This window comes from Mustela nivalis, assembly GCF_964662115.1.
Source record: "Mustela nivalis genome assembly, chromosome: 1".
NCBI lineage: Eukaryota > Metazoa > Chordata > Mammalia > Carnivora > Mustelidae > Mustela > Mustela nivalis.
Genome location: NC_139020.1, coordinates 65798886 through 65822469, shown reverse-complemented (window position 1 = coordinate 65822469; position 23584 = coordinate 65798886). Strand labels below are relative to the sequence as shown.

Below are 23584 nucleotides of genomic sequence, written 5' to 3'. Positions count from 1 at the left end.
TCATACATGGAATTTAAGAAACTAAATAGATAAACACAGGGGAAAGGAAGGAAAAATAAAATAAGATGAAGAGAGAGGGAGGCAATCCATAAGAGACTCTTAACTTTAGAAACAAACTGAGGGTTGCTGGAAGGAAGGTGAGTGAGAAGGTGTAATTGGGTTATAGGCATTAGGGAGGGCACTTGATATTATGAACACTGGGTGTTATATGCAATTGATGAGTCACTAAATTCTACTCTGGTAATTGATAAAACAATATATGTTAACTAAATTGAATGTAAATAAAGGATTTTTAAAAAAAGAAATTCAGAGTTAAACTCCCACTTCCTGGGGCAGTTCCCATATTGCCTTTTGCTTCCTCAAGAGTGACCTTAGACTAAACAGTTTACTTCTCTGAGCCTTAGTATATCTTCTGCAAAATAGGGGTAAATTATATCTGCTTTAGCTAGCCTACAGGTTTGTAGGTGATGTTATACTGTGACTGATTTTACCAGAATGAGTATGGCACTCACTGACTCCTGTAAAGCCAGCTGGCCTGAATTGCATTATTGTCAAAGAATGGGGCATATGGAGGTGAAAGTTACCTTGCTTTTGTTAACTTTTCACTATATCTTGGGTTTGTTGGTCTCTGTCCTCTATCTTTGAAAAGAATGCATTTCTTGAATGACAACATGAATAAAAGGCATTTTTAAATGATAATCTTAAGGAAAGTTGCCATAGACATGTAAATTGTTTTAACTATTGCTATAATAAAGTGAACAGTTCTTTCCTCTAGCAAGAATGATTAAATCTGATAAAACCATTACATAAATAGCTTGGAAGAACACTTTCTTCTGTAGCAGCTTTAAATTGCAGTTACAGCTTCTGTGTTATTGAAACCTGAGAGAAGATATCTCTAGAATCCTTGTAGATCCATGAATACACTCTCTTCAAAACTCTTAGGAACAATTGCCCCATTTAGCTCTTTTCACATCTAAGAGCCAACTAAAAATAGAGCTGATAAAGGTGATAATGTAATTGTTTAATTTGAAGTACTGGGTGAACTAATGAGCTTAATGTATATACTCAGTAATTACTACCATTTTGGATTTAGTATGTAGTGGAGAGGTGTTCATACTGAATTGAAGGGGAAAAAGAAAAGTTTTATTTTGCAGTATTCCTTATTCATTACTCTTCTAATTTTGTTGCCCCAAGTCTAATGGGACTAATATAAATGCATGGCTACTCTTAATTATAAAAATAAGACTTACAGAAACTAATCTTTTCACAAATTATAAATAAGGAAATTGACTTGTCATTTCTAGTTCACTTTAACGGGATTTTAACTTTCTAATTTACACGTTGCATACAATCAATACTTATTGACTTTCTCTTTGGGCAGCATAGTAATGTGCAAGCACTGAGGAGAAATTAAAAAAAAAAGATAAGAATGTGAAGTAAGGTCTAGTAGCTGGGATAAGGTTTATATATATGAATGATTTTAGAAATAATAATACAAATGATAGCTAATATTTCTTAGTGCTTACTTTGGCTAGACACCCATTTTACATACTAGTTTATGTAATTCCCACAACAACCTTCAAGGGAGGTACTAATATTGCCCCTATTTGATACAGTGGTGGTACCGACAGAGGCATTAAATGTCTTGCTCAAGGTCACATCGCTAGTAAGTGATGGGGTTGGGATTCAAACTCAGTCAGTCTGGTTAAAGAGCCTGTGCTCTTGGGCACTGCTCTGTACTGCCTCTTGTTCCAGAGTGGTATTAACAAAAAAGTATTCCACTGCTATTACATACAATAAGCACTAAAGTAATGTAGCAATTTAAATTTAAATTAACTGAAATGAAAAATTTAGCTCCTCTGTTGAGCTAACCACATTTGAACTGCCCAACATCACATGTTGCCAGTGGTTACTATACTGGACATTTCTATCATTACAGAAGGTCCTGAGATAGCACTGATAGAGAATATAAGTGTTACAGCAGCTCAAGAGAAAAAGTGATGTGCATATAAAGAATGGAAAATTATAGGGACACCTGGGTGGCTCAGTAGTTTAGGCTTCTGCCTTTGGCTCAGGTCATGGTATCAGGGTCCTGGGATCAAGTCCCACATCGGGCTGTCTGCTCAGCGGGGAGCCTGCTTCCTTCTCTCACTCTGCCTGCTTGCTTGTGATTTCTCTCTCTCTGTCAAATAAATATATAAAATCTTTTTTAAAAAAAAGAATGGAAAATTATATTAGGTGTTAATGACTGAATGGACTATTCCTCAAGAACAGGGATATATATATTATAGGTAAAGAAGAAGGAAATGATAATAAATTTAGTTCTGGACATGATGAAGGGAAAGATCTATGAGCTATCCAACTGAAACTGTCCAGAAGGCATTCAGAGATGAGATAGGAAAGCTCAAGAGAGAATTATGAGTTGAATCATCTGCATGGTAATAATCCCAGACCTTGAGAGTTGATACGTTTTTCCAGAAAGCAAATTTAGAAGGAGAAGAGCTGAAGGAAAACCTTGGGGTATATTTGGAGAGTTGTAGATGGGAAGAGGTGTCAGAGAAAGATTGGTCAAAGAGGTAAGAGGTGATGAAATACCAGAAGAGCAAAGGGAGATGAGAATTTTATGAAGGAAGGATTGAGTTTTGATAATGAAATGCTATAGACATATGAGGAGTTAGAGAGAAAAAAGAATTGGTAGTAATGAAGTCATCGCTGACCTTTGAAAATGTGTTGGAATAGAAGTAGCAGAAACCAAATGATGTGAATAGGCAGTGAGGAAATAGGTTTAAATCAATTTTGCACAAAGTAGAGGTTAAATAAAGGAGTGAATGGGTACAGAATACAAGAGAAAAGTAACTTTTAAAAAAATAGGGGACATGAGTTTGGCTAAAAGCAAAATAAATTTAATGGAAAGGAAGAGGCAATCAGCAGTAACCGTTATATTATTCATTCATTCATTCATTTAGTACATATATTGCCTACCTGCTAGGCAGCAAATTAGATGAGTTCAATTCCTACTCCTCTAGTACACTCTCCTAGTTGCTCTTTTTTATTCTTGTTTCTTTTCTACCAACTCTCTCCTAAGACCTCCTGCCTTCCTGCAGGCATACATACTAAAACCATACTGTTAGAGAGCATCTACAGCATCCAGTGTTCTTTCTGGATGTGTATCATTTTCTTTACTAAATTTCTTTCTGCTTTTTATTTACTTATTTTGGGAAGGGGTACAGTATACTTTATTGATGTTACGTGACCCTTCTTTAAGGGGTCTGGGATGGAAACTGTAAAGAGGTCAGGAGATTCTCCATGTGTTGGAGGATGAGGCAGGGCAAGGACTCCTCATCAGCTGAGGGCCTCTCTCTTCCTGTTGCTGTCACTGGGTCTGGTGGTCCAGGGAGCTCTTATTCCTTAGAGGCCATATGGACCATAAGATCCACCACCCCACTGCTATAGCCAAATTCATTGTCATACCAGGAAATGAGCTTGCCAAAGTGGTCATAGAGGGCAATGCCAGCTCCAACTGTGATACATAGTATGAAAGGTGTTAAGGATCACTCCTAAGGTGTTGGCCCTTTAAGTAATTGGAAGGATGAAGTTGCCTTTTACTAGGAGAAAAACAGGCTTAAGGGGGAAGATCTGGAAATTATTTTCAGGTATGTTAACTTTGAGATGCCTATTAGACATCCAAATTCTTGTCTGGTGGATATGGTAGCCTGAAGTTCAAGGGACTAGTCCCGTCAGGATATAAATTTGGAAATCATCAACATAATGATCACATTTAAAATCATAAGATTAGATGACATTGTCAAGAGAGTCGGTAATAAAAGAGAAGAGAAGAGATCCAAGAACTCAACCTTGGATTACAATTAGAGGTCAGAGAGGTAAAGACAACCCAATGGAGACTGTAAAGGATTAGGCTGTGAAATGGGAAGAAAACCAGTAGAGTGTGATAAGGAGGAAGCTAAGTGAAAAAAGTACTGCAAGGCATAGGAGTGGTTAGTTGTATCAGATGGGAGAGTAAGATGAAAACTGCTCATTGATCACTAGATTTAGTAACATGGAAGCCATTGGTGACCTCCATAAGGAATGTTTCAGTGGATAATTGGGGTACAAGTGTGATAAGATTGAGTTCAAAAGAGAATGTAAGGGAAAGAATTTGAGACTGTTGAGAATAGACAACTCTCTAGAGGGCTTTTGCTGTAAAAAGGAATAGAGAAGTACTATATTAGCTGGAAGAGGACATGAGGTCAAGAGAAGGTTATTTTAAGATGGGAAAAAATATGTTCGTATATTGGTGGAAGTCCTTCAACAGAGTAGGAAAACTTTGATGATAAAAAGGAGAATTGATAAAACTACACTTTTGATAAGAAAAAAGGTGATGGGATCTCATGCATAAGAAGAGGGTTTGGCCATGGGGACACAGTTTATCTGTAATGGCTGAAGGGAAAGCAGATTATATGGGCACAGATGCAGGGAGGTGGATAGATACATGAAGAGCAGGTTGTAGAAATTCTCTTCTGATTGCTTCTGTTTCAGAAAGCAAGGTTCTTAGTCATTCTTAAGGATGAGGAAGAGATATGGGAAATTTGAAAAAAAAGAAAATATGAAATCATTATGTAGGAGAGGACAAGAGGAAATGGACTATGAAACTGATTAAAGGGCAGTTCCAAAGGGAGACTTGAATTTAAAATGAATCTAGTTAGCTTAAATACATATTTTTCTGAGTTTCTCATCCAGCTAGCTGGTTTACAGACCTGGAATTGGGGAAAAGGTGGATATAGCCAAGGTTGGAATTTTGTCAGTTGAATACAGCATGACAGAAGGGCAAAGGAGTGATTAAAATGATGAATCATAGCATTTATACTTAGGAAGGAAGTGAGGATTTGGAAGTGGAAGGGGAGCTGTAAATAGTGGTAGGATTAATATAGAGAGCTGGAGTATTAGAGGGAGGAAGCTTGAAAGACAGGAGACTATCAGAGTCAGAGGTAGTATGGGAATGATATGAAAGAGTCATGCAGATATGGCATGTCCAGTGCTCTAAACTAGAATGAGGGTGCTACCAGTGTTCCTAGAGGCCAAAATAATTATTTTGATGGATTGATTTGTTAGGTTCATGACTACAAAGAAGGAACCCCAGAAGAGAAGACCTACTATATAGAATTATGGGATGTTGGCGGCTCTGTGGGCAGTGCCAGCAGTGTGAAAAGCACCAGAGCAGTGTTCTACAACTCTGTAAATGGTAAAGCATTTTTTATTTCTACCACATATTAATGGCTTAGAAGTATAGATAATCTCATATAGAATGGCTGTGGGACACTAGCCACATCTTATTTTAAGAAGGCTCTAATATACACACAACTCTTAATTTAAATCTGCATATCACATTTGAATTTGTGTTTCTAGATTCTAACCATGTTATTCAGAACATTAAATATTTTCTTTATCTAGGTGTTTGTATTGATATTATTGTCATAAACTAAATAAAACTTTGTTTTGGGTACTTGACATTTCTCCAGTCAGTGGAGTACATCCAATAGAAGGAACCATTAGGAGTCCTATCGTCTAAGCCAGATGTCACAGAGATAGAGGGATTTCTTTCATCTGCCCCTTACAAAGAAGCCTATGTAATTATAAAGCGCTGCCTAAGAGTGTTATTAAGGGTGCAGATAATCAGGTACCTGGAGCAGACTTCCAGATGAAGGTGTGTAATAGAGGACATAATTGGGATTCATAGAGTTCCAGGGACTATACCACCGATACCTGTTATTTGCCTATAGAGGGTTTTTTTTGTCTTCTGCCCCTTTTTGAGTTCATTTTTTAAATGCCTTTTTTTTTAACTGTGTAATGTAATTTCATCTTGTCTCTGATTGATGTCCAAGATTTGGCACCTCACCCTTTTTCCTTCTGGTAGATGCTTAGCTCTTAATTGCACCTCATTTACACTATGCTTAGATCACACTCAGTGTCAGATAAACATTGCAGTTACTGAGTGCCGTCTTCATTCCTTGTATTCCTCTTTCAATATCATAAGGTGTTGTGGATAATACAAAATGAAGCAGAGAAGGTACTTGGCATTGGATGTATAGTATAAAATACAGTATGAGTTATATTAGTTCAGACCTGTGCCCCATTTAGCTCAGAATTCTACCTGAATGTGTCACAATCTGCTTGAAGAAACAAAACATTCCTAAGTGGAACAAAACACAGTTATAAGATGGTGACACTAATATATGACATTGTCATGCAAGAAAGTACATGATAAATGGCATATATTAATAGAATGTATTTAAATGAGAAAAATAGTAAGACTGGTATAGTGTTCGGTGACTTCTTAGAGAATAGGAAAGAAAGAAATGAATCCTGGTTTAGATCTAGAATCAAGTGATAAACTTGGATTCTATCAGTCAAATGACTTGTCAAAGCTGTTATCAATCCAATCTGACAGAGAAGTTTGTACATGTAACACTTGCTATTTAGATCTTTTTGAGAAAGAGTTCAGATAAAAATTATAAATAAATAATAAACTTAGCACTGAAGGTTCTTTACTCCATCTACCATCTTTAGTTTGCTAAGAAATGGAGCATAAGGATCACACCATTCAAATGTGCAGACTTTATTCTTAGCAGTAACTTTCTTCTCTTAATACCCTGCCTTCCTTCCTCCCACTGTGATGAGAAAGGCTGGTAATCCCTAAAGGAAACCTGTGAAGTGTCTCTACCTCTTTCTAAGGTCAGAACATACTCTGATCAACCGTCTTTCCTTTGGGCCCCACTATGGCCCTTCTAGCCCATGGTCTACAAAGCAAAAACTCTCAGCCCAAATGAAAGTGGGAAAATAAGGGAAAAGGGTGCTCAGATGCCCTTAAAAGCTCAAAAGCCTTAAATAGAGATCCTCAAAAAATAAACTCCTCCCTATCCAGCCACTAGCTCATCTAGGCCTTTGTAATCCTTTAATCTCCCACCCAAAATTCTCACCCATAGTTTTTTTATATTTATGTTTGGGAAGTAGAGGAGAGGAGAAAACATCTACCACTCTTTGGCCTTAAAGTGACTTATTCTGCTTTCACCCAATCTTTTACTGTCAGATTACATGAATTCAAATTCTGGCTACCTCACTTACCATGTGACTTCAGGCAAGTGACTCAATCGCACTGAGCCTTAGTTTCCACATACGTAAAAATGAAGATGCTAATTCTTTCTCATAAAACTGTTCTGAAAAGCAAATTAGATAACAAATGTAAGGCATAATGTATAGCACCTAAGTGCTGAATAGATGTTAGCTGTATTCTTGAATGGTAGCTCTTTATTCCTTTTTTAAATCTGTCCTGTATCTTGTATCCTTATTGCCTAAGAGAAGCCCTTCCTGTGGAAAGTAGAGGGAGTACAGTTGACTGTAGGGCAAGTAGCAGATCTCTATTTCTCTGTCCCAGATGCCAGGGAGGATACAGATTTATCTGAGCTAGCTAGACAAGACAGCTGTAACTTGCACAAGCACCCTATTTGCACAAATGTCTCTAAAAACCAGAGGAGCCAACTCTTATGCCCTTCTTTTTTGAAATGACATATCTCACATCTTTTTTTTTTTTAAGATTTTGTTTATTTATTTGACAGAAAGAGACACAGTGAGAGAGGGAACACAAGCAGGGGGCGTGGGAGAGGGAGATGTGGGCTTCCCCCTGAGCAGGGAGCCCAATGCAGGCTTGATCGCAGGACTCTGGGATCATGACCTAAGCCAAAGGCAGATACTTAATGACTGAGCTACCCAGGCCTCCCACATATCTCACATCTTGAAGGTAGAAGAATCCTCAGTTTCACATCCTCTCATCACAGTAGAATCTAGATAATATAGGGAAAGTTTGGGGGTTTGAAAATCTGTAGTCTTCTGACCACAAGCTAATACTCTAAATTCTACTAGGCATTAAAGCTTTTCCTCTTTTGTCTATAATACTATAATAGTTATCTGCTTTGTTTGTCTGCTATCTTATTTGATTCTATTAATTGTATTTCTGAGCCTCATTACATTTTGTTATTTTTCTCAATCTCTCAAAAGTCCATATATTTTCTACCATTCATACTTTTTGACTATCTTTTCCTACCCTCTTCTAGTGACATACTTCTTTTGCTTTATTGACTAAAGTATTGAGCTTTTTATAGCTAGCCATTAATTCAAAGAACTAAAAAATTTAGATTTTTTGAGTTGATTGGGCTCAGGTGATTTGTCAGCTGAACAGTAAGCAATTATATCAAATTAAATCAATATCTTTTTAATAAATTTTTATGATTTAATATTTTGAGTATAAGTAATAGTGTAAGTGTGATATCTATGACAGTACTATGCACAGTGGAGAAACAATTAACTTTGGTAGGAATATAATTTCTTATATACTTGATTCCTTTTATCGATGAGGTAGTTCAGGTAGGACCAGGCAGAGCAGGTACTCATTAAGTGTTGAATGAAGGAAAAAAAGACAGTCTAAAATGACATTTTGTCAGCCCTTGTATAATTAAAAAGAGTTATATAACTGACAAAGAAAACTCTGTTATTAATTATTTGTAGAAATTTGTAGAGGAAATTTTAAATTCATTGTGTGAGTTTGTTACTAATACTTAAATGCTAGATTTATTCTGCATCCTAACACTTGTATTCACTAAGCTTCCCTTTGCCAGTGTGAAGTGAAGAGGAATTGTTCAGTACTGACATTATTTTCTTTGATTGTTTTAGGTATTATTTTAGTACATGACTTAACAAATAAGAAGTCATCCCAAAACTTGTATCGTTGGTCATTGGAAGCTCTCAACAGGGACTTGGTGCCAACTGGAGTATTGGTAACAAATGGGTAAGCCCAGATTTCTTCAGTTGCAGTGTGAAATGGTACAGCAGTCTTGGGAATGTACCCTCCGAATAACACTTTGTAACACTTTGTAAGAATAACACTTTGTTTGATTTACAAATTTTTTCTCCCATTCTGTAGATCATCTTTTTATTCTCTTAACCATCATCTCTCAAGCATTAGTTTTTCATCATGATGCAGTGTTATTGTGCTTTTGGTATCAACTCTGCCTAATCTCAGATCATGTAGGTTTTCTCCTGTGTTTCTTTTAGAAATTTTATTGTTGAAGGTTTACTTTTAGATCTGTGATCTGTTTTGAGTTAATTATAATGTGTGAGGTTTTGGGGTTGACTCTTGTGTATGAATGTCCAGTTGTTCTAATACCATTTTTTAAAAAGATGATCCTTTCTCCATTGAATTGCTTTTACTCCTTTGCCAAAAATCAGTTCATCATATTTATATGTTTCTGTTTTGAGACTGTAATTCTGTAGAGTTGATCTGTGTGTCTGTACCTTGACTAATATGACACTGTCTTTATTATTGCAGCATTATTGTAAGTCTTGAAATGAGGCATTGTGCTTCCTTCCTTTTCAAAATTGTTTAGCAGTTCTAGTTCATTTGCTTTTCCATATAAATTTGAAATCAACTTGTCTGTATTGATAAAAAGTTAGCTTGGATTTTGATTAAATTGCATTAAGTCTGTAGATCAAATTGGGGAGAATTTTTGTTGCATCTTCTAATCCATGAACACAGTTTGTCTATCCATTTATTTTTTAAAGCAAATCCTAGACAATTGTATCATTTCATCTATATATATTTCTGTGTATTTTTATTAAAGATAATTGTATCTTTGTATCTGTGTAATATTTATTACACATATTTTATCTGTGTAATTTAATTAAAGATAACTGTATCATTTCATTTATATATATTTCTGTGCTTAACTTTATATGATAAGGACTTTTTAATATAACCAAAATATAATTGTCACACTTAAAATTTGGTAATAATTCTTCAGTATCAAATATTATTTTAATTTCCCAAATGTCTTAGAAATGTTGGTTTGTTCAAAATAGTATATAGATGTGGTCTACTCATTGTATTTAGTTTATTAAGTTTCTTTTTAATCTTACTTTCCCCTCCCTTTTTTTGTTTTTTTTTTTTTTTTTTCTTTTACTCTCTGGCAGTTTGTGAAAGATGGTTTGCTTATCCTACTAGTTTCTTGTATTCTGGATTTTGCTGACTGTATCCTTGTAATGAGTGTCTGCTTAACTTGTTTCTCTGAATCCTAAGTTTTCCCTAAAATGGTAGTTAAGTATAAAAAGAAGGTCTAAAAAATGCAGGGTTTTGGTTTTTGTTCTTGCCAAGGCAGTATTGTACTTATAATTACAATACCTGGTTGTCTGTCTCTTTGTGATGTTATCATGTCACCAGCCTTATTATCCATGATAAAATTCACCATCAGTTTTTCACCTGTTGTTTTAAAAAAAAAAAAAGGGGGGATTTTTGAGATCAAAATTCAAATTGGATGTAAGATTAATGAAAAAGTGAATAAAAAGGAAAGCTAGAGCAAATTAAATATATATGGCAACATAGATATGATACATGTGTAATAAATATGTTGATGTGCAACATATGTATCACGTGCCATGTCTGTACATATATATACAGTATATCAGTAATATATTTATTAACCTGTGAGAGATTATATACAGGACTATAAGTGACAGAGATAAATGTCTATCAAAGATGATGATTGATAAAATATATATACAAAAATTTGTATGTGTGCCAGAGTTAGTGAGTATATAGGAAAAGGAAATAGTCCTAAAGGAGGACACTCTCAAAACTTTATTCTCTAATAAGGCAAATTTCAATTTTAGACAATGTCTCCTAAATTAGTGTTGATATTGGTAAACAAAATCAAAGGCCTTGAACTCACGTTGTCATTGACTTTAATGCAATAAATAGAACAATAATATTTTTAAGAAATGGGGGTTAAAAAAAAAAAAGAAATGGGGGTTATATAGTTCAAAACACCAGTGTTCCAAGGCTGAACAATAACTGAGGCTCTGTAAGATAATTGTGAAGGGCAAAAAGATTTGGTAATTTTGCACACACCCACTTACATACCCCAAGTTTAGATTATTCAAAGAGAAAGAAAAATAATGTCAAAGGAAGAAGAAAAGCTAGCTCAACTGGGTTTTATTGACTGTATTGTGCAATATTGATTTACTGTCATAAGGTGTTTGCAGCCAGATTTTGCTGACTATTATAAATTGAGCTTGTAACATGCCAGAAATCCAAATGTGTTTTATTTCTCATATGTGAATAGAATTTAAATTAATTGATCAATATTGGGCTCTATATTTCTTTCAGTAATAGAAGGAACACTGCTGTGTCCTTTAGTTAAAAATAGGGAGAGAAAAAAAAAAGATTGTAATAGCCAGTGACCCAAGGCCCCTAACTTTAAGTGATTCATATCGCCTGTCCTCTGTCTCCCATGGCTCTTATGTCAGGACAGACAATTATTTGGCACTTAATTCTTTCCTTTTACTATTCATTTTGCATTTCAGCCACTTCATTTCCTTTCCATTTGTTGAATCCACCTTTCCCCAGGCTATAGCATCATCTATGGTTGATTTTTCTGGCCTTCAGCCTCTTGTTTCTTAATTTCCTAAAATGATCTATTTTTCTTTATTATTCATAGACCGAAATGTAGGTATAGAACTTAGGCATACCCCAGAAGCTTGCCATTTTTCCCTCTGGCAAAAGGTGTGGGTGCCATGCCAGGTTCTTGTGTTTTTGCTCTACTGAGGTTTGAATCCAGTCTTTCTATCTACTTAAAAAAATTCCTGAGCTGTTAGCCTCCAAAGACAGAGCTTTAGGAGAAGTCAAGTCAGCCTACATTCAGATACTTATTGGGCATTTATTTATTCAAATAGTCTATAGACTCAAGAAAATAAAATTTGAGTAGTTAGATGAGTAGTTGGAACTCCGTAGATGGCGAGGATGGGTTGATATATGAACAAGTAAATGGAAGAAATTGGGACAAAAGTAAGTTTATAGGTGGTGGATGAGCAAGAGTCAGTAAAATAGTGTAAGCTACCTGCATTTAAACATTATGCATCTATATCAAAGTAAATTCTATTCAGCTGTTTTGTTTTTAAAGATTTTATTTATTTATTTGTCAAGAGAGAGAGAGTGCAAGCAGGGGGAGCAGCAGGCAGAAGGAGAAGCAGGCTCCCCACTGAGCAAGGAGTCCAATGTGGGACTCAATCCCAAGATCCTGGTATCATGACGCTTAACCAACTGAGCCACCAGGCATCCCTTAGTCACCTCTTCATTATTATTTATCACAGGGATTATGACCGGGAACAGTTTGCTGATAACCAGATCCCACTGTTGGTAATAGGGACTAAACTGGATCAGATTCATGAAACCAAGCGCCATGAAGTTTTAACCAGAACTGCTTTCCTGGCTGAGGATTTCAATGCAGAAGAAATTAATTTGGTATGTATTCTCACTAATCATTAGGTAAAGGCAAAGCCGAAGACTTAAGGAGTCACAAATTCTTTTTTTTTTTTTTTTAAGATTTTTTTTTTTTAATTTATTTATCTGACAGAAATCACAAGTAGGCAGAGAGACAGGCAGAGATGGGGGGGGGTGGCGGAAGCAGGCTTCCTGCTGAGCAGAGAACCCGATGTGGGGCTCCATCCCAGGACCACAGGATCATGACCTGAGCCAAAGGCAGAGGCTTTAACCCACTGAGCCACCCAGGCACTTTATACTAAAATCAGGCATTTGGGTTCTGGTCCAAAATGTAATAAAGATTAGAATCAACATAGACTGTCAGATGGGGACAGTCAGTTCAACTTCCTTGAATGCTGATCTGTTGGAAGGTTCAAACTTTGTCCTATGAATAATATAAATCTTGGGCTTTTTCTTAAAAAGATTTTTTAAGATCACACCAAAATACTTAAATTAGGGTAACAAATAAAGGTCACTGACACCTTAATTATTCTTGCTTTAGAAAAGCCTCTTAGTTTCTTAAGCTACAGAATTTAACTTAAAGGGCAAACAAATAGATAAATGAGAAAACTACAAATTGTAAACTAGGAGTGCTTCATGAGCATAGTTTTTTCCTGAGATATGTAGCTCAGTTTGAACCAAACACTAAAAAGGCTAAGAAAAGTTCTCACATAAGCCAGATAGTGTTGCCCAGAGAAGGATCCTGGCCAACAGCCTCGGTCACCATTTAAATGGTATTGTTCACAAGTTGGATTTCTGCGGCATATTCAGTGCCCTGGCAATTCCAGACATATGGTAGTAGTGGCTGTTTCATAATACTAGTGACTATCATATACTCAACACTTAATTTGTGCCACACACTGTTCTAGTGCTTTATGTACATTATCTCATACTTGTCTTCACATCAACACTATAAGGTAGATGCTGTAAGTATTTCCATTTTAAAGATGAAGATTAGAACCAGAAAGAGGTAAGTAGGCCAGGTTATACGGGTCAAACCAGGCACTCTGACTCCCAAGCCAGTGCTCTACAATTAAGCCTATTTTCCACTTAATTATTGTCCAGCTAACATTTAGAATCTCAGAGTTGAAAGAAGTCTTAGAAATCATCTAGATCACTAATTACCCAAACCTGACTGCATACTCATGTTATCAGTGTAGCTGTGAAAAAATTTGAATAAGTGCCCCACAGCTGGAGCTTTTCATTCATAAGGTCTGACAAGAGGACCAGGACTGTAATTTTAACTAATGACTCAGGTAATTTTGATGCCCTTAACCCTGTATATCAACATTTGTGAACACTGCTTGCTTCAGACCAACCTCTCCCCCATAACTGCATCAACTTCTGCCTGCCATTCCATTGTTTTTTACATTCTGCATTGCCATGGGGGGTACCTTATTTTTCTCACCTGCCACCATGGAATATTCAGTGTAAATGCCCTAGCTGGTTGCACTGGACCATAGTATTCCAGAGGACTTCTGTTAACATAGAATATATCATAGCTTTGTTGAAGCAGTGCTGAAGTTACTTTGTTCAAACATTATTTGCAGTGGGAAATTACCATTGAATACACTTAATTTGTTCCAGAAATTACTTTCAGTGTATTTTGGAATATATCTATTTGTAGAACTCGTGCGTTTCTGTGACCATCACCTGGGTATGTATTTTTCCTATTTTCCTTGCAAAGGGAGGGCCATCTTTTAATTGTTAACAAGATATAAAGGTACTCAGGTGATGGTACTTCGGCACACATGGTTTCCACAGAGTTCACATACAACATACTTTTGACCTGTTATCAGTGTACAGATTCAAGAACACAGCAGAAACAGCAGGAGGGTTTTGAGGATTCAGGGGAAGAAAAACTGAGGAGGAAAATTTGATACGAGTTTCAAAAAGAAATAGCAGTCAGAAAGACTCAGCAAGTAAGTATAAAGCCTCCAGTAAAAATGTAACGTGACAATATTAGTGTTAGCATCTTTGGTTACTATATGAATTTACTTAAAACTATTTAAAAAAAAAAACATAAGAATCAACATAAATGTATATATCAAAGATGGAATCAAAGTTACCATCTTATGCCTAAACAAGTTGGTTTAAATTATAAATAGGGAGATGATTACTTATTTTTTAAAATCCTCTTAGGCTTATTGTGTCTAGGACAGATTTTTCTCTGTTTACTTCAAAGTGATTATATTGAAGCATCTTCCCTAGTTAATATTCCTTCGCAAGCTTAGATAAGCTATTTAAAGCTATTAATCTTCAGTCTTTGCCCTCAGCCATGATCAGTGGCAGATGGCTCTTTAAACTCTAAAATTCTTATCCTAAGATCATAGGGTTTCTCTGGCCTGGTCAACCTGTAACTGGGAGCCCTAGAATTAAGTTTTGGGAGGTTCTGCTTGTTTGCTGTTTGATTTGGTTTTTATATTTAGCACTGTAGCTCTATTTGGAGTCATCTCTGAAGTGTTGACATTGTGATGACTAATCAATATCCATTTTGTAAAACATGTCTAACACAAGTCTACCTCAGGTTTGTCTCTTATGTGCCCCAGTTGCCGTGTAAATGTGTTCAGACATTATTTCAAGTACAGCAGTTTATACATTGATGTTTCAGTCTATTTGATCCATACATGGAATTAACTTTTATTATGTTAGGTGCTTTTGTGCCTGAAAATTCAATCTGATAGCATTTTCTCAGCATGAAAAGAGAAGGGAACTAATATTTCAGTATCTGCTATGTATGCATTATCTTACTTGATTTTCACAAAAATCCTGTGGGATAAAGTATTATGTTATCCTCATAACACAAAAGAGTAAGCCCAAATCTAAAGACATAGTAATCTAACCAGTGTCACATAATGTAGAGATACTATGACGGATATTCAGATTCAAAACTTGCTGGCTTCAAAGACCTAATTTTTCTAGTACTCTAATGATTTTTGTAAAGTTTGTTGTAGTCTCTTTTTTGTGTGGTTTTGGAAAATGTATTCCAGCGTCCAGCCAAAATTAAAAATGTGAGCCTCAAAATATTATATGTGGATATAATAGATGATTGTTAGAAAATTTACCGGAAAAGAATCGTGTGGGCTTAGGAGATTATAAAACAGAATAAATGCAACAGCAGTGATTTCAGTAATTGCCCAAGGGACACAGACCATCTGCAACTGAAAGACAAATACCATCTTTGTAAAGGAGCCTAATCGGTATCTTCAGAGTTTGGTCTTAGGTGGCATTTGAAGTAAAATTCAAAGTGCTCTATCTCTTAAGGTGGCGAGTTAATTATTACAAGCAAAAGCAACTTAACAGTGAAATTCCAGGAAAGGATAATAAACCCTTTGAGATCTTTACTGATCATTGTAATTTACTAGTTATCTCATTTTAATGTTGCACATTGTTTGTTCTCTTCTGGGCCCCATTTTTTTCCCTATTTTTCAGAATCCTATTTAATAGGATATATCTATCATTCATTATTATTTATCATTATTATTTATCATTATTATTATTTATCATTATTTATTAAAAATAATACTTAATGATATTTAATAATAAACTTACTTTTTATTGTTTATTACTATCAAAAAATATATCATTCATTATTATCTTTATGGCCTACCAGTTGGTGTAGTACTTTGCATTCAATCAGTGAGAAATCCCTGGCAGCTGTTTTGTGTGTTCTTTGCTCCTCTAACTCCTTATTTTCATGATTCCTGCTATTGATATGAACTGCATAGTACTTAATTAGATGATGCTAGTGGGTAACTAGTACTAAAAAATTAAGTGTTAACAGTTTTTAATGGCTCTGTTTCTGCTTTTAGGGTAAATGTAGGTGAGTCACATGAGTAGTGTCTTGGTTTTGTTATTAGTAAGATTAGCAATCCTGTCTTCCTTTATGAATTATTTGATGATGAATACATTGGTTCAGTGTCTTTTAAAATTCAATAAATAACAAAAAGTGGCCTTACCTTCCCTTAGCACTTTGCTTTGTGCGTCATAACTTGAAAATTACTTGAATATTTTATGAGATTATTATGCCTAACATTTTTATTATAGAAATACGCAACAGGAACAGTAATGACTAACAAAGAGCTTATGTTTCTTAGCTTTTAATGGCGCATCTTGTGTTTTATCTTCTAGGATTGCACGAATCCACGGTACTTAGCTGCAGGTTCTTCCAATGCTGTCAAGCTCAGTAGGTTTTTTGATAAGGTAATAGCTTCAATTAAGTTATTTTTAAACTTAATTTATATATTATGAGAGTTTAAATTCTTTGTAGAATGCTTTGTCTTTTTATTCTTTCATCCTGAACTTCATAGCCTGAATACTTGTTTTGCTCTCTCTTATCTGTTGGTATAATTGCTCAAGTCCTGCTGACGTATTTATTTTATCAGCAGTGTTCTCTAAGCAAAGGATGAAAGCTACCAGATTTAAATGAGTTATTTTAAAAGTTACCTGATTTTCCTCCTTAAAACAGATTATATTTTCCTATTTTCCAGCTCTTTTTGTACTTACTCACATCCCCTCAACCCCCACGAACCCAGGAGTTTCTGCTTAGTTGAAGCCCTGAGTTCTTTTTCCTCTCTCAGCTATTATTCTCCACATAAATGTTACCTTTATTTTTAAGGTTATGTCATCTCCTAGATTCCCTAATTTTCCTTATCAGAAAGCTTGTGTTCCAAATATTGACTCTTGCTAGCATCATCTTATGGCCTGAACTGGAATGAAAATGTTGAATGACTCAGCATACCAGTGACTTTGAGCACTGTTTGTCTTTCCTTCACAAGACCGTGTGACTGCATCACACATAGTATTGACCAAGTTTAAGGTGTTTGCCTAATGTTTACATGACATAGTAAAGTGAAAGAGAACATATTTCTGTATGTAGTATTGAAAAAGATTAATTTCTGTTTTACATTTCCTTTTAAGGTTATGAGAAAAACACAGCTCTTCTCATAACTCTTCTTTTTGAATCATTTTTCTTTTACCATTTAGGGATCTCATATTTCACCCTTTTGTCCATTATGTCATGATAAGATAAGCCCCACTCCCCTTAGACCACTGGGAAATTTTGCTTCATTGCACAACTTCCCAACTGGAGTGTGGCAGAGACAGTACAGGTATGCCGACATAGTCCCTCCTTTCAAGCAGCCAGAGTCCATCGGGCTGAGTGATCGGCAACCCCCTTCATTTAACCCAGTGTGCGGTACAAATATTAGTATTTTCTAAATGTGCCATGACGTGTAAAATATTGGGAAGCACTGCAAGGGACCAGATTTTCTCTCCACATTTTTTTCAGAATTCAAACATAAGAACTTCTGTCTCATTTAGGCCCGTGTCCCCATCTGATACACTCTTCTGTGCCCTGAGAACAACAGCTTGCAGATCCTTGTCTGACTCAGAAAGATTCCACAATATATTGCTTAAATTTGTTAATAACTTGTTAATTTGGAAGTTGATGAAGGGAATAAAAAGGTACAAACGTTTAGTTATAAGATGTATAAGTCACAGGAATAAAAAGTACAGCATAGCATAGAGAATATACTCAATAATATTATAGTAACTTTGGTAACAGATGGTAACTGCATTTACTGCATTTTGTAATGTATATAATTGTCAAATTACTATGTTGTAATAACCGGAAACTAATATAATATTGTATGCCAACTATACTTCAATAAAAAACAAATTCTTTAAAATATGTAGTGGTGGGGCGCCTGGATAAGGTTAAGCAACTGCCTTCGGCTCAGATCATGATCCTGGCGTCCTGGGATCAAGTCCTGCATTGGGCTGGGCTTGCTGCTCAGCGGGGAGTTTGCTTCTCCCTCTGACCCTCCCCCGCCCCATGCTCACTCTCTCTCACTCTCATTGTCTCTCAAATAAATAAATAAAATCTTTAAAAAAAAAAATACATAGTAAGTTAGATCCTAGAAAAACAATGGGTTATAGACTCGGGTTGTGACCCGAGTTGTTCGGCAAGACTTGATTTTAAAAAAATCAGAGGGAGCTTGGTTAGTTTTAAGTTTTAAGAAGAGAGCAAGATTTGGTAAGAGAAAGACATTGCAAGGTCAAAGTAGGGAATTATAAGCAACAACAAAAAGGTACCTTTTCTCTTCATCACCTAAATCTCAGTGAAAGTTATGTGGATTAGGAAGTTGGCCAAACCTCCAGACTAAGGTGGTTGCCTGAAACCATAGGACCCAGCAACTAAATTTTGCCCAGTTTTCTATTTTAGTATAAAGATTTATTTTCCAAGAGGGAACCTAGCTCCTCCTCCAGATTCCTGTTAGGAGTGATTCCTCCCTTCTTTAGAATGTTAGGATTTTCCTGGCATATTTGGAGGGAAAGAAAATCAGCCTCTTCTTGGTTTTTGTGGGATCGAGCATTTTGAGATGTAGGCATCATAAACCAGCTTTTCTACCTTTGGGACAAGCGAATGCAACCTTACCCTCGGTCTCCTGGGGCTAAAAGTAACCCAGCCATAGTTTCAAAGAGAGAAAGAATCCAGATTTGGCCATCAAGCCAGTGAAAGCAAGGTAGCATAGCCCTGGAAGAAGATGCCATGCTCTTATTTAGGGGAATTCTTAGCTTCATAATTCTGTATTCCAGTGTCTTAGATTTAATCTGCAGCTAATGGCTTTTCTTAGCCACAACAATTCTGTGTAAAGAAAATCATATTGTGTCTGCAAACATGACAGTTTCTCCAGTGTTAGAACAGAATTCGTCATTTTTTAAAAGATTGATTTATTTGAGGGAGAGAGCAGGCATGTGAAGCCAGGGGGATGGGCAGAGGAAGAGGGAAAGAAGCAGACCCCCCCCCCCCATTGAGCAAGCTCCTATCACCACCCTAAGATCATGACCTGAGCTGAGACCAAGACTTAGATGCTTAACTGACTGAGCCACCCAGGCACCCCTCATTATTTTTTTTTTTTAATTATTTTCTGTCATCTGAATTTTAAACTCTAAACACATTTTAAACTCATTATATTAGGGCATATATTCTGAGAGCATTTTTTCAGTAGTAGTGATGGGTTTGTGCAGATACATCCACTGTTTTACCTCATTTCTCCTGCTGACCGAATACAGACAGTTCTGAAACTACTGAATCAACAGTGTGGATTCAGACCATGGAAAGAAGCTCATTGAATGCTTCTGATCTCCATTGAGGACCTACTGAATTTATCACTGTGTTTACCCTGGGGATGTGGCAGTTCACTATATTTTACAAACTCCTTTGTAAGGAATAGCTGGACTATTGTAGTAGTAAATGTGCTCTGTTTTTATCTTGTGGATTCTGTTTTGTGTATCTGGGCTGACTGCTGGGAAATTTGAGCCAGATTTGCTTTCATACACTGAGAACTGCATGAGTTATTATTATGTCATTCTCTGATTATTTAGTCATTTTTGTGTGTTCATTTATTTTTCGATCTATTAATACTTTGGGGAAAGAGGCAAGCTTTTATGGAAATACACCTACAATCCTGATCTTATTAGCTCTAGATGTAACTCATTGTACTAAATGTCCATTAACTATTGAAAAGACTCTTAATTTAGATAAATGCCTTTTAGTCCCATTAGTGGCAACTGCAGTGAACCACTTTTCCAGGGATGGTTGTTAAGCCCTAAAGTCTTTATTTGTTTCTCACAGGTCATAGAGAAGAGATACTTTCTGAGAGAAGGTAATCAGGTCTGTATCTGTTCTTAATAAAGTGGGTTATTAAACTCAGGGAGAGGTGATTTCCAAATTTAGTTTCAGAAGTGGTTGAAAAAGGAGGGGGGAATCTTTTGTAGGTACAAGTGGTTTCTTCTGTCCTCAGCACAAAAGAAAAAAAAAATCAGATCAAGGGAAAATAAGGTTCCAAGAAACAAAAAGAACGCTGGGATAAGGTTATATTATAATATAATAGAAGGAAATCATTTGCTTACGACTTCAGAAGTATATATGCAGAACCCATCACGATGCAGGGAATTCTGATAAAAGTGCAACTGGTGGATGTTATGAGATTGACCTTCATCTCCCCTGATTTAGACGACAGTACCACCAATTTGTTGGCAAATGTTTTCCATTTCGGTAGAATTTATTTTACTATTTGATCAGGGTAAAACCTCAGAGAGACGGATCTTTAAGGAACAACAACAGGCCAACAGAAAATAAGGGAGAAAATGGTAAAAGCTATTAGCATTTGAACTCCGCATGCTGATTTAACGTGATTGTCTTTCTTGCCGACAGATTCCTGGCTTTCCTGATCGGAAAAGGTTTGGGGGAGGAACATTAAAGAGCCTTCATTACGACTGAATCGCACTCATCGTCTGGAAGAGTGAGCCAGCCGTGGCAGTCGTGCATAGCCTTCTTCTTGCCGTGTTGATGATTATTGTTGCAGCCTTTTCACGGAATCATCTTAAAAGGCCACCCTTCAGCCCCACCTTTCAATGGAAAGCTGAAAGGAAGTGACCGTGTGGGAGGTCCAGACTTTATCCCTGTCCTCTCTGTTCCTCACCTTTCTGTCCCTGTTTCTAGATTATGTAAAAGCCCTGTGGAAATAGGAGATGTTGTCAAAGTGATGCAGTAAATGAGCAGTGACAGAGTGCTGCAGAGAAAATTTACTCTTCCCAGAACTGGATGGTTTTTCTAGGTCTGTAATTTTCCCCACACTCCTTGCTGGAGGCTTAATTAAGTACTTCAGAAATTTATCTCTGTTGTTTGACCCTCTTGAGGGGAAAGGTTATGTTAACCAGCCCTGGGTCATGCAACGCAAACAGTCTCTGTCATTTTCAAGGAAGCAAAATGGTGTTATTTAATTGTGGCCCCTCTCATCGCACACAGGGATGCCTAAGAATAGCAGCCCTAGTCTCCCTCTCCTATGCTTTGCAAGTGGTTTGGTGGCTAGAAGAGGCAGACTCAGAGATGGAGTTAAATATAAATAGATTAATAATACATAGAGAATGGCAGTACCAGAAAAGAAGAATTCTCCGAGAGATGGACAGCTCACTCACTAAAACCTTCACTCTAGGTTCCAGATGTCTGCACTGTCTTAATTGTGTTCTATTTGGAAATAGATGGGGTGAGATCTCAGATCTGTATGAGGGCACCAAGAGAGAATTACGGCCTCTTTGGTTTCTGTGGTTTGTTTTTTTTGTTTTGTTTTGTTTTTTTTTAAGGAAAGTCATCTCCTGAAATGCCTCTTAACTGTAGTCAGTAAACTAAGAATTTTATTCTCTGTGTCAACAATGTATTTATGGAGAGAAGTAAAAATAAGTTCCACAGCAACACATTTACATGAATTATGGACTAGGATTCTTAGATTTCATAATCCAACGTTTTTGGAGGGTGGTGGTGTATATGTGCGTATGCATAATTGTTCATCGTTACTTTTTTTACCCATCTTTTCTGCTGGTTTAATTCTCTCTGCCCTGGTTCTTTAATATATAGACCTCGTTTCCAAAAACTGCAATTTGCTGCCTTATTCAACACCCATTTTCCTGGTTTGGCTCTGCAGCAGGTCAAAAATCACTCCTGATTTTGTTCCATATTAACAAATAATAAGCCCACAGTTTCAACTTTGCAATTTAAAACTAGGCAAAAAACACTAAATTTACTTTCTCTTGCATTTTAATTAAATTTCAGAAGTCCTTTGAAAATCCAGGTATGCTAAAAAGAGGTACTTAGAATAAGAACATTAGGCAGTGCTTTTAGAAAAGCAGTTGTAGGAATTTGGAAAAGGATTTTTAAAGCACTTTTTGTCAGCTAGAATATTCTCCAGTCTTTCTTTGCATCCTCAGCCACAAGAATTAGCCCTGATTTTTTTCCCACAAAAGGGAGCTATGCAGATCAGGCTCTGTATGTGGAGTTTGGCATAAGCCTGTTGTGACAGAGATGTGCAGGAAGCAGGAAGTCAATGCATAGACAAAGACCTGAGCCAACTAAAGCTCTTTGTGTTCCTCTTTTAAGAAATAAATTTTTTAAAATTAGGTTATAAAAAAATAAAATACAACAACACAAGAACAAAAATTACCATATAACCTTTTCCTCCTCTCCCTCTTTCTTCCTCTTTCTTGCCCTTCATTTAAAAAAAAAAAAAAAAATCTCAGTTTCTTTATTTTCTCCATTATTAAAAAATAAAAGTAACCCATCCCTGATGGCTTCAGGGTCAGCCTTGGAAACAGAATAGTATTCTTCAACTCCATTTCTTCTTGCTGTCAGGCTTGACTCCCTGGATTGTAGTTTTCTGGGAAAAAAAAATGATTTTTAATCTAAGGTAAATTTGCTGCAAATATTAGTAACAGCAAAACAAGGCTGCTTGCCAAAATGAATGTTGTTATGTTATTAGCCAAAGTTCTTCAAAAAGAAACATAATTTTTCCTAAGATTTCCTGAGACTTGCTCATCAGAATTGCTTTTGGATAATCAACCAATGTAAATACTGAAATACTTCCTGAAAAGTGTTAATTAAATCTTTAATTTTCTTGATGAAACAAGTGACTGGCAATAGAGAAAGTTTTTTTTTTTTTTTTTCCCTGTTGTGATTTAGATGTCTAACAAATGTTACTTACGGTGGAGGCAACCAGAAGTGAAGGCATATGGTCACTCCTCTGTCCCTGAGGTGTCAGGGCCCTCTGTTGGAATCCAACTAAAGATTGGATTGGCCTCTCCACATCCATGCTCTGAAAAGAATTGCTGCTCTCAAAGGGGTCAGTCCATATCAGCTATATCTCCGGTTCTCAGAACTCCCTAGAAATTGAGGCATCCGTGGTGGATTCTGAGTGCCTTGACACTGCTGTTTATCTGTCCATTCTGAAAATGGACTGTGTGGAACTGATGTGCTGGGCCATCAGACTGAGATGAAGAGCTTCTAATTGCTGCCATGACCAGAGCTTCTGCGTGTCCATTTCAACAGTATATGCCAGAGCACCCAGCCTAGGGAGGACCTGCTATGTGTTTTTAATAAATGTTGGTTTAATTGAAATTTTTAAAGCATGAGTAGCATCTATTTTAAGAAGTTTGAAGATCTAAAAGGATGTCTGCATTGACTTAATATCTGTTAAAATTCCAAGGAGGATACTGTTTGGGGGAAGGAGGAGAAGAAAATAAAAAATTCATTCCTCTGTAGTCCCCAGACTGAGTTAAATCACTGTAATAGGAGAGGAAAGTTTCTGGGAGATCTAGCCCTGAGAGAACCCCAGCCCTTCAAATATTCCCTGGTATATTTTCCTGAGGCAAAATTTGAGCTTGAGC

At 36.3% G+C, this 23584-nt stretch overlaps 1 protein-coding gene and 1 long non-coding RNA gene across 3 annotated transcripts in view; one reads left to right on the top strand and one right to left on the bottom strand.

The window, feature by feature from the left end:
* RABL3 (RAB, member of RAS oncogene family like 3) overlaps window positions 1-23315 on the top strand; it is a 30922-nt gene extending 7607 nt beyond the window's left edge. The window contains exons 3-9 of one of the 2 annotated variants that reach the window (XR_014305932.1): window positions 5110-5239; window positions 8722-8836; window positions 12193-12343; window positions 14161-14283; window positions 16493-16564; window positions 20001-20039; window positions 20583-23315. Coding sequence is in view for 1 of the 2 variants with exons in the window: in XM_082712261.1 (XP_082568387.1) it covers window positions 5110-5239; window positions 8722-8836; window positions 12193-12343; window positions 16493-16564; window positions 20001-20039; window positions 20583-20648 (573 nt within the window). In the remaining variant the exon portion in view is untranslated. The remainder of the gene's footprint in view (window positions 1-5109; window positions 5240-8721; window positions 8837-12192; window positions 12344-14160; window positions 14284-16492; window positions 16565-20000; window positions 20040-20582) is intronic. The other variant, XM_082712261.1, reaches the window with a different exon arrangement.
* LOC309853851 lies at window positions 7574-12029 on the bottom strand. Its single transcript, XR_014305995.1, has 2 exons — window positions 10226-12029; window positions 7574-7835 (listed from the first exon to the last, which is right to left on the bottom strand). It is a non-coding gene; the product is annotated as an uncharacterized lncRNA (long non-coding RNA).
* Window positions 23316-23584: the final 269 nt, after the last annotated feature.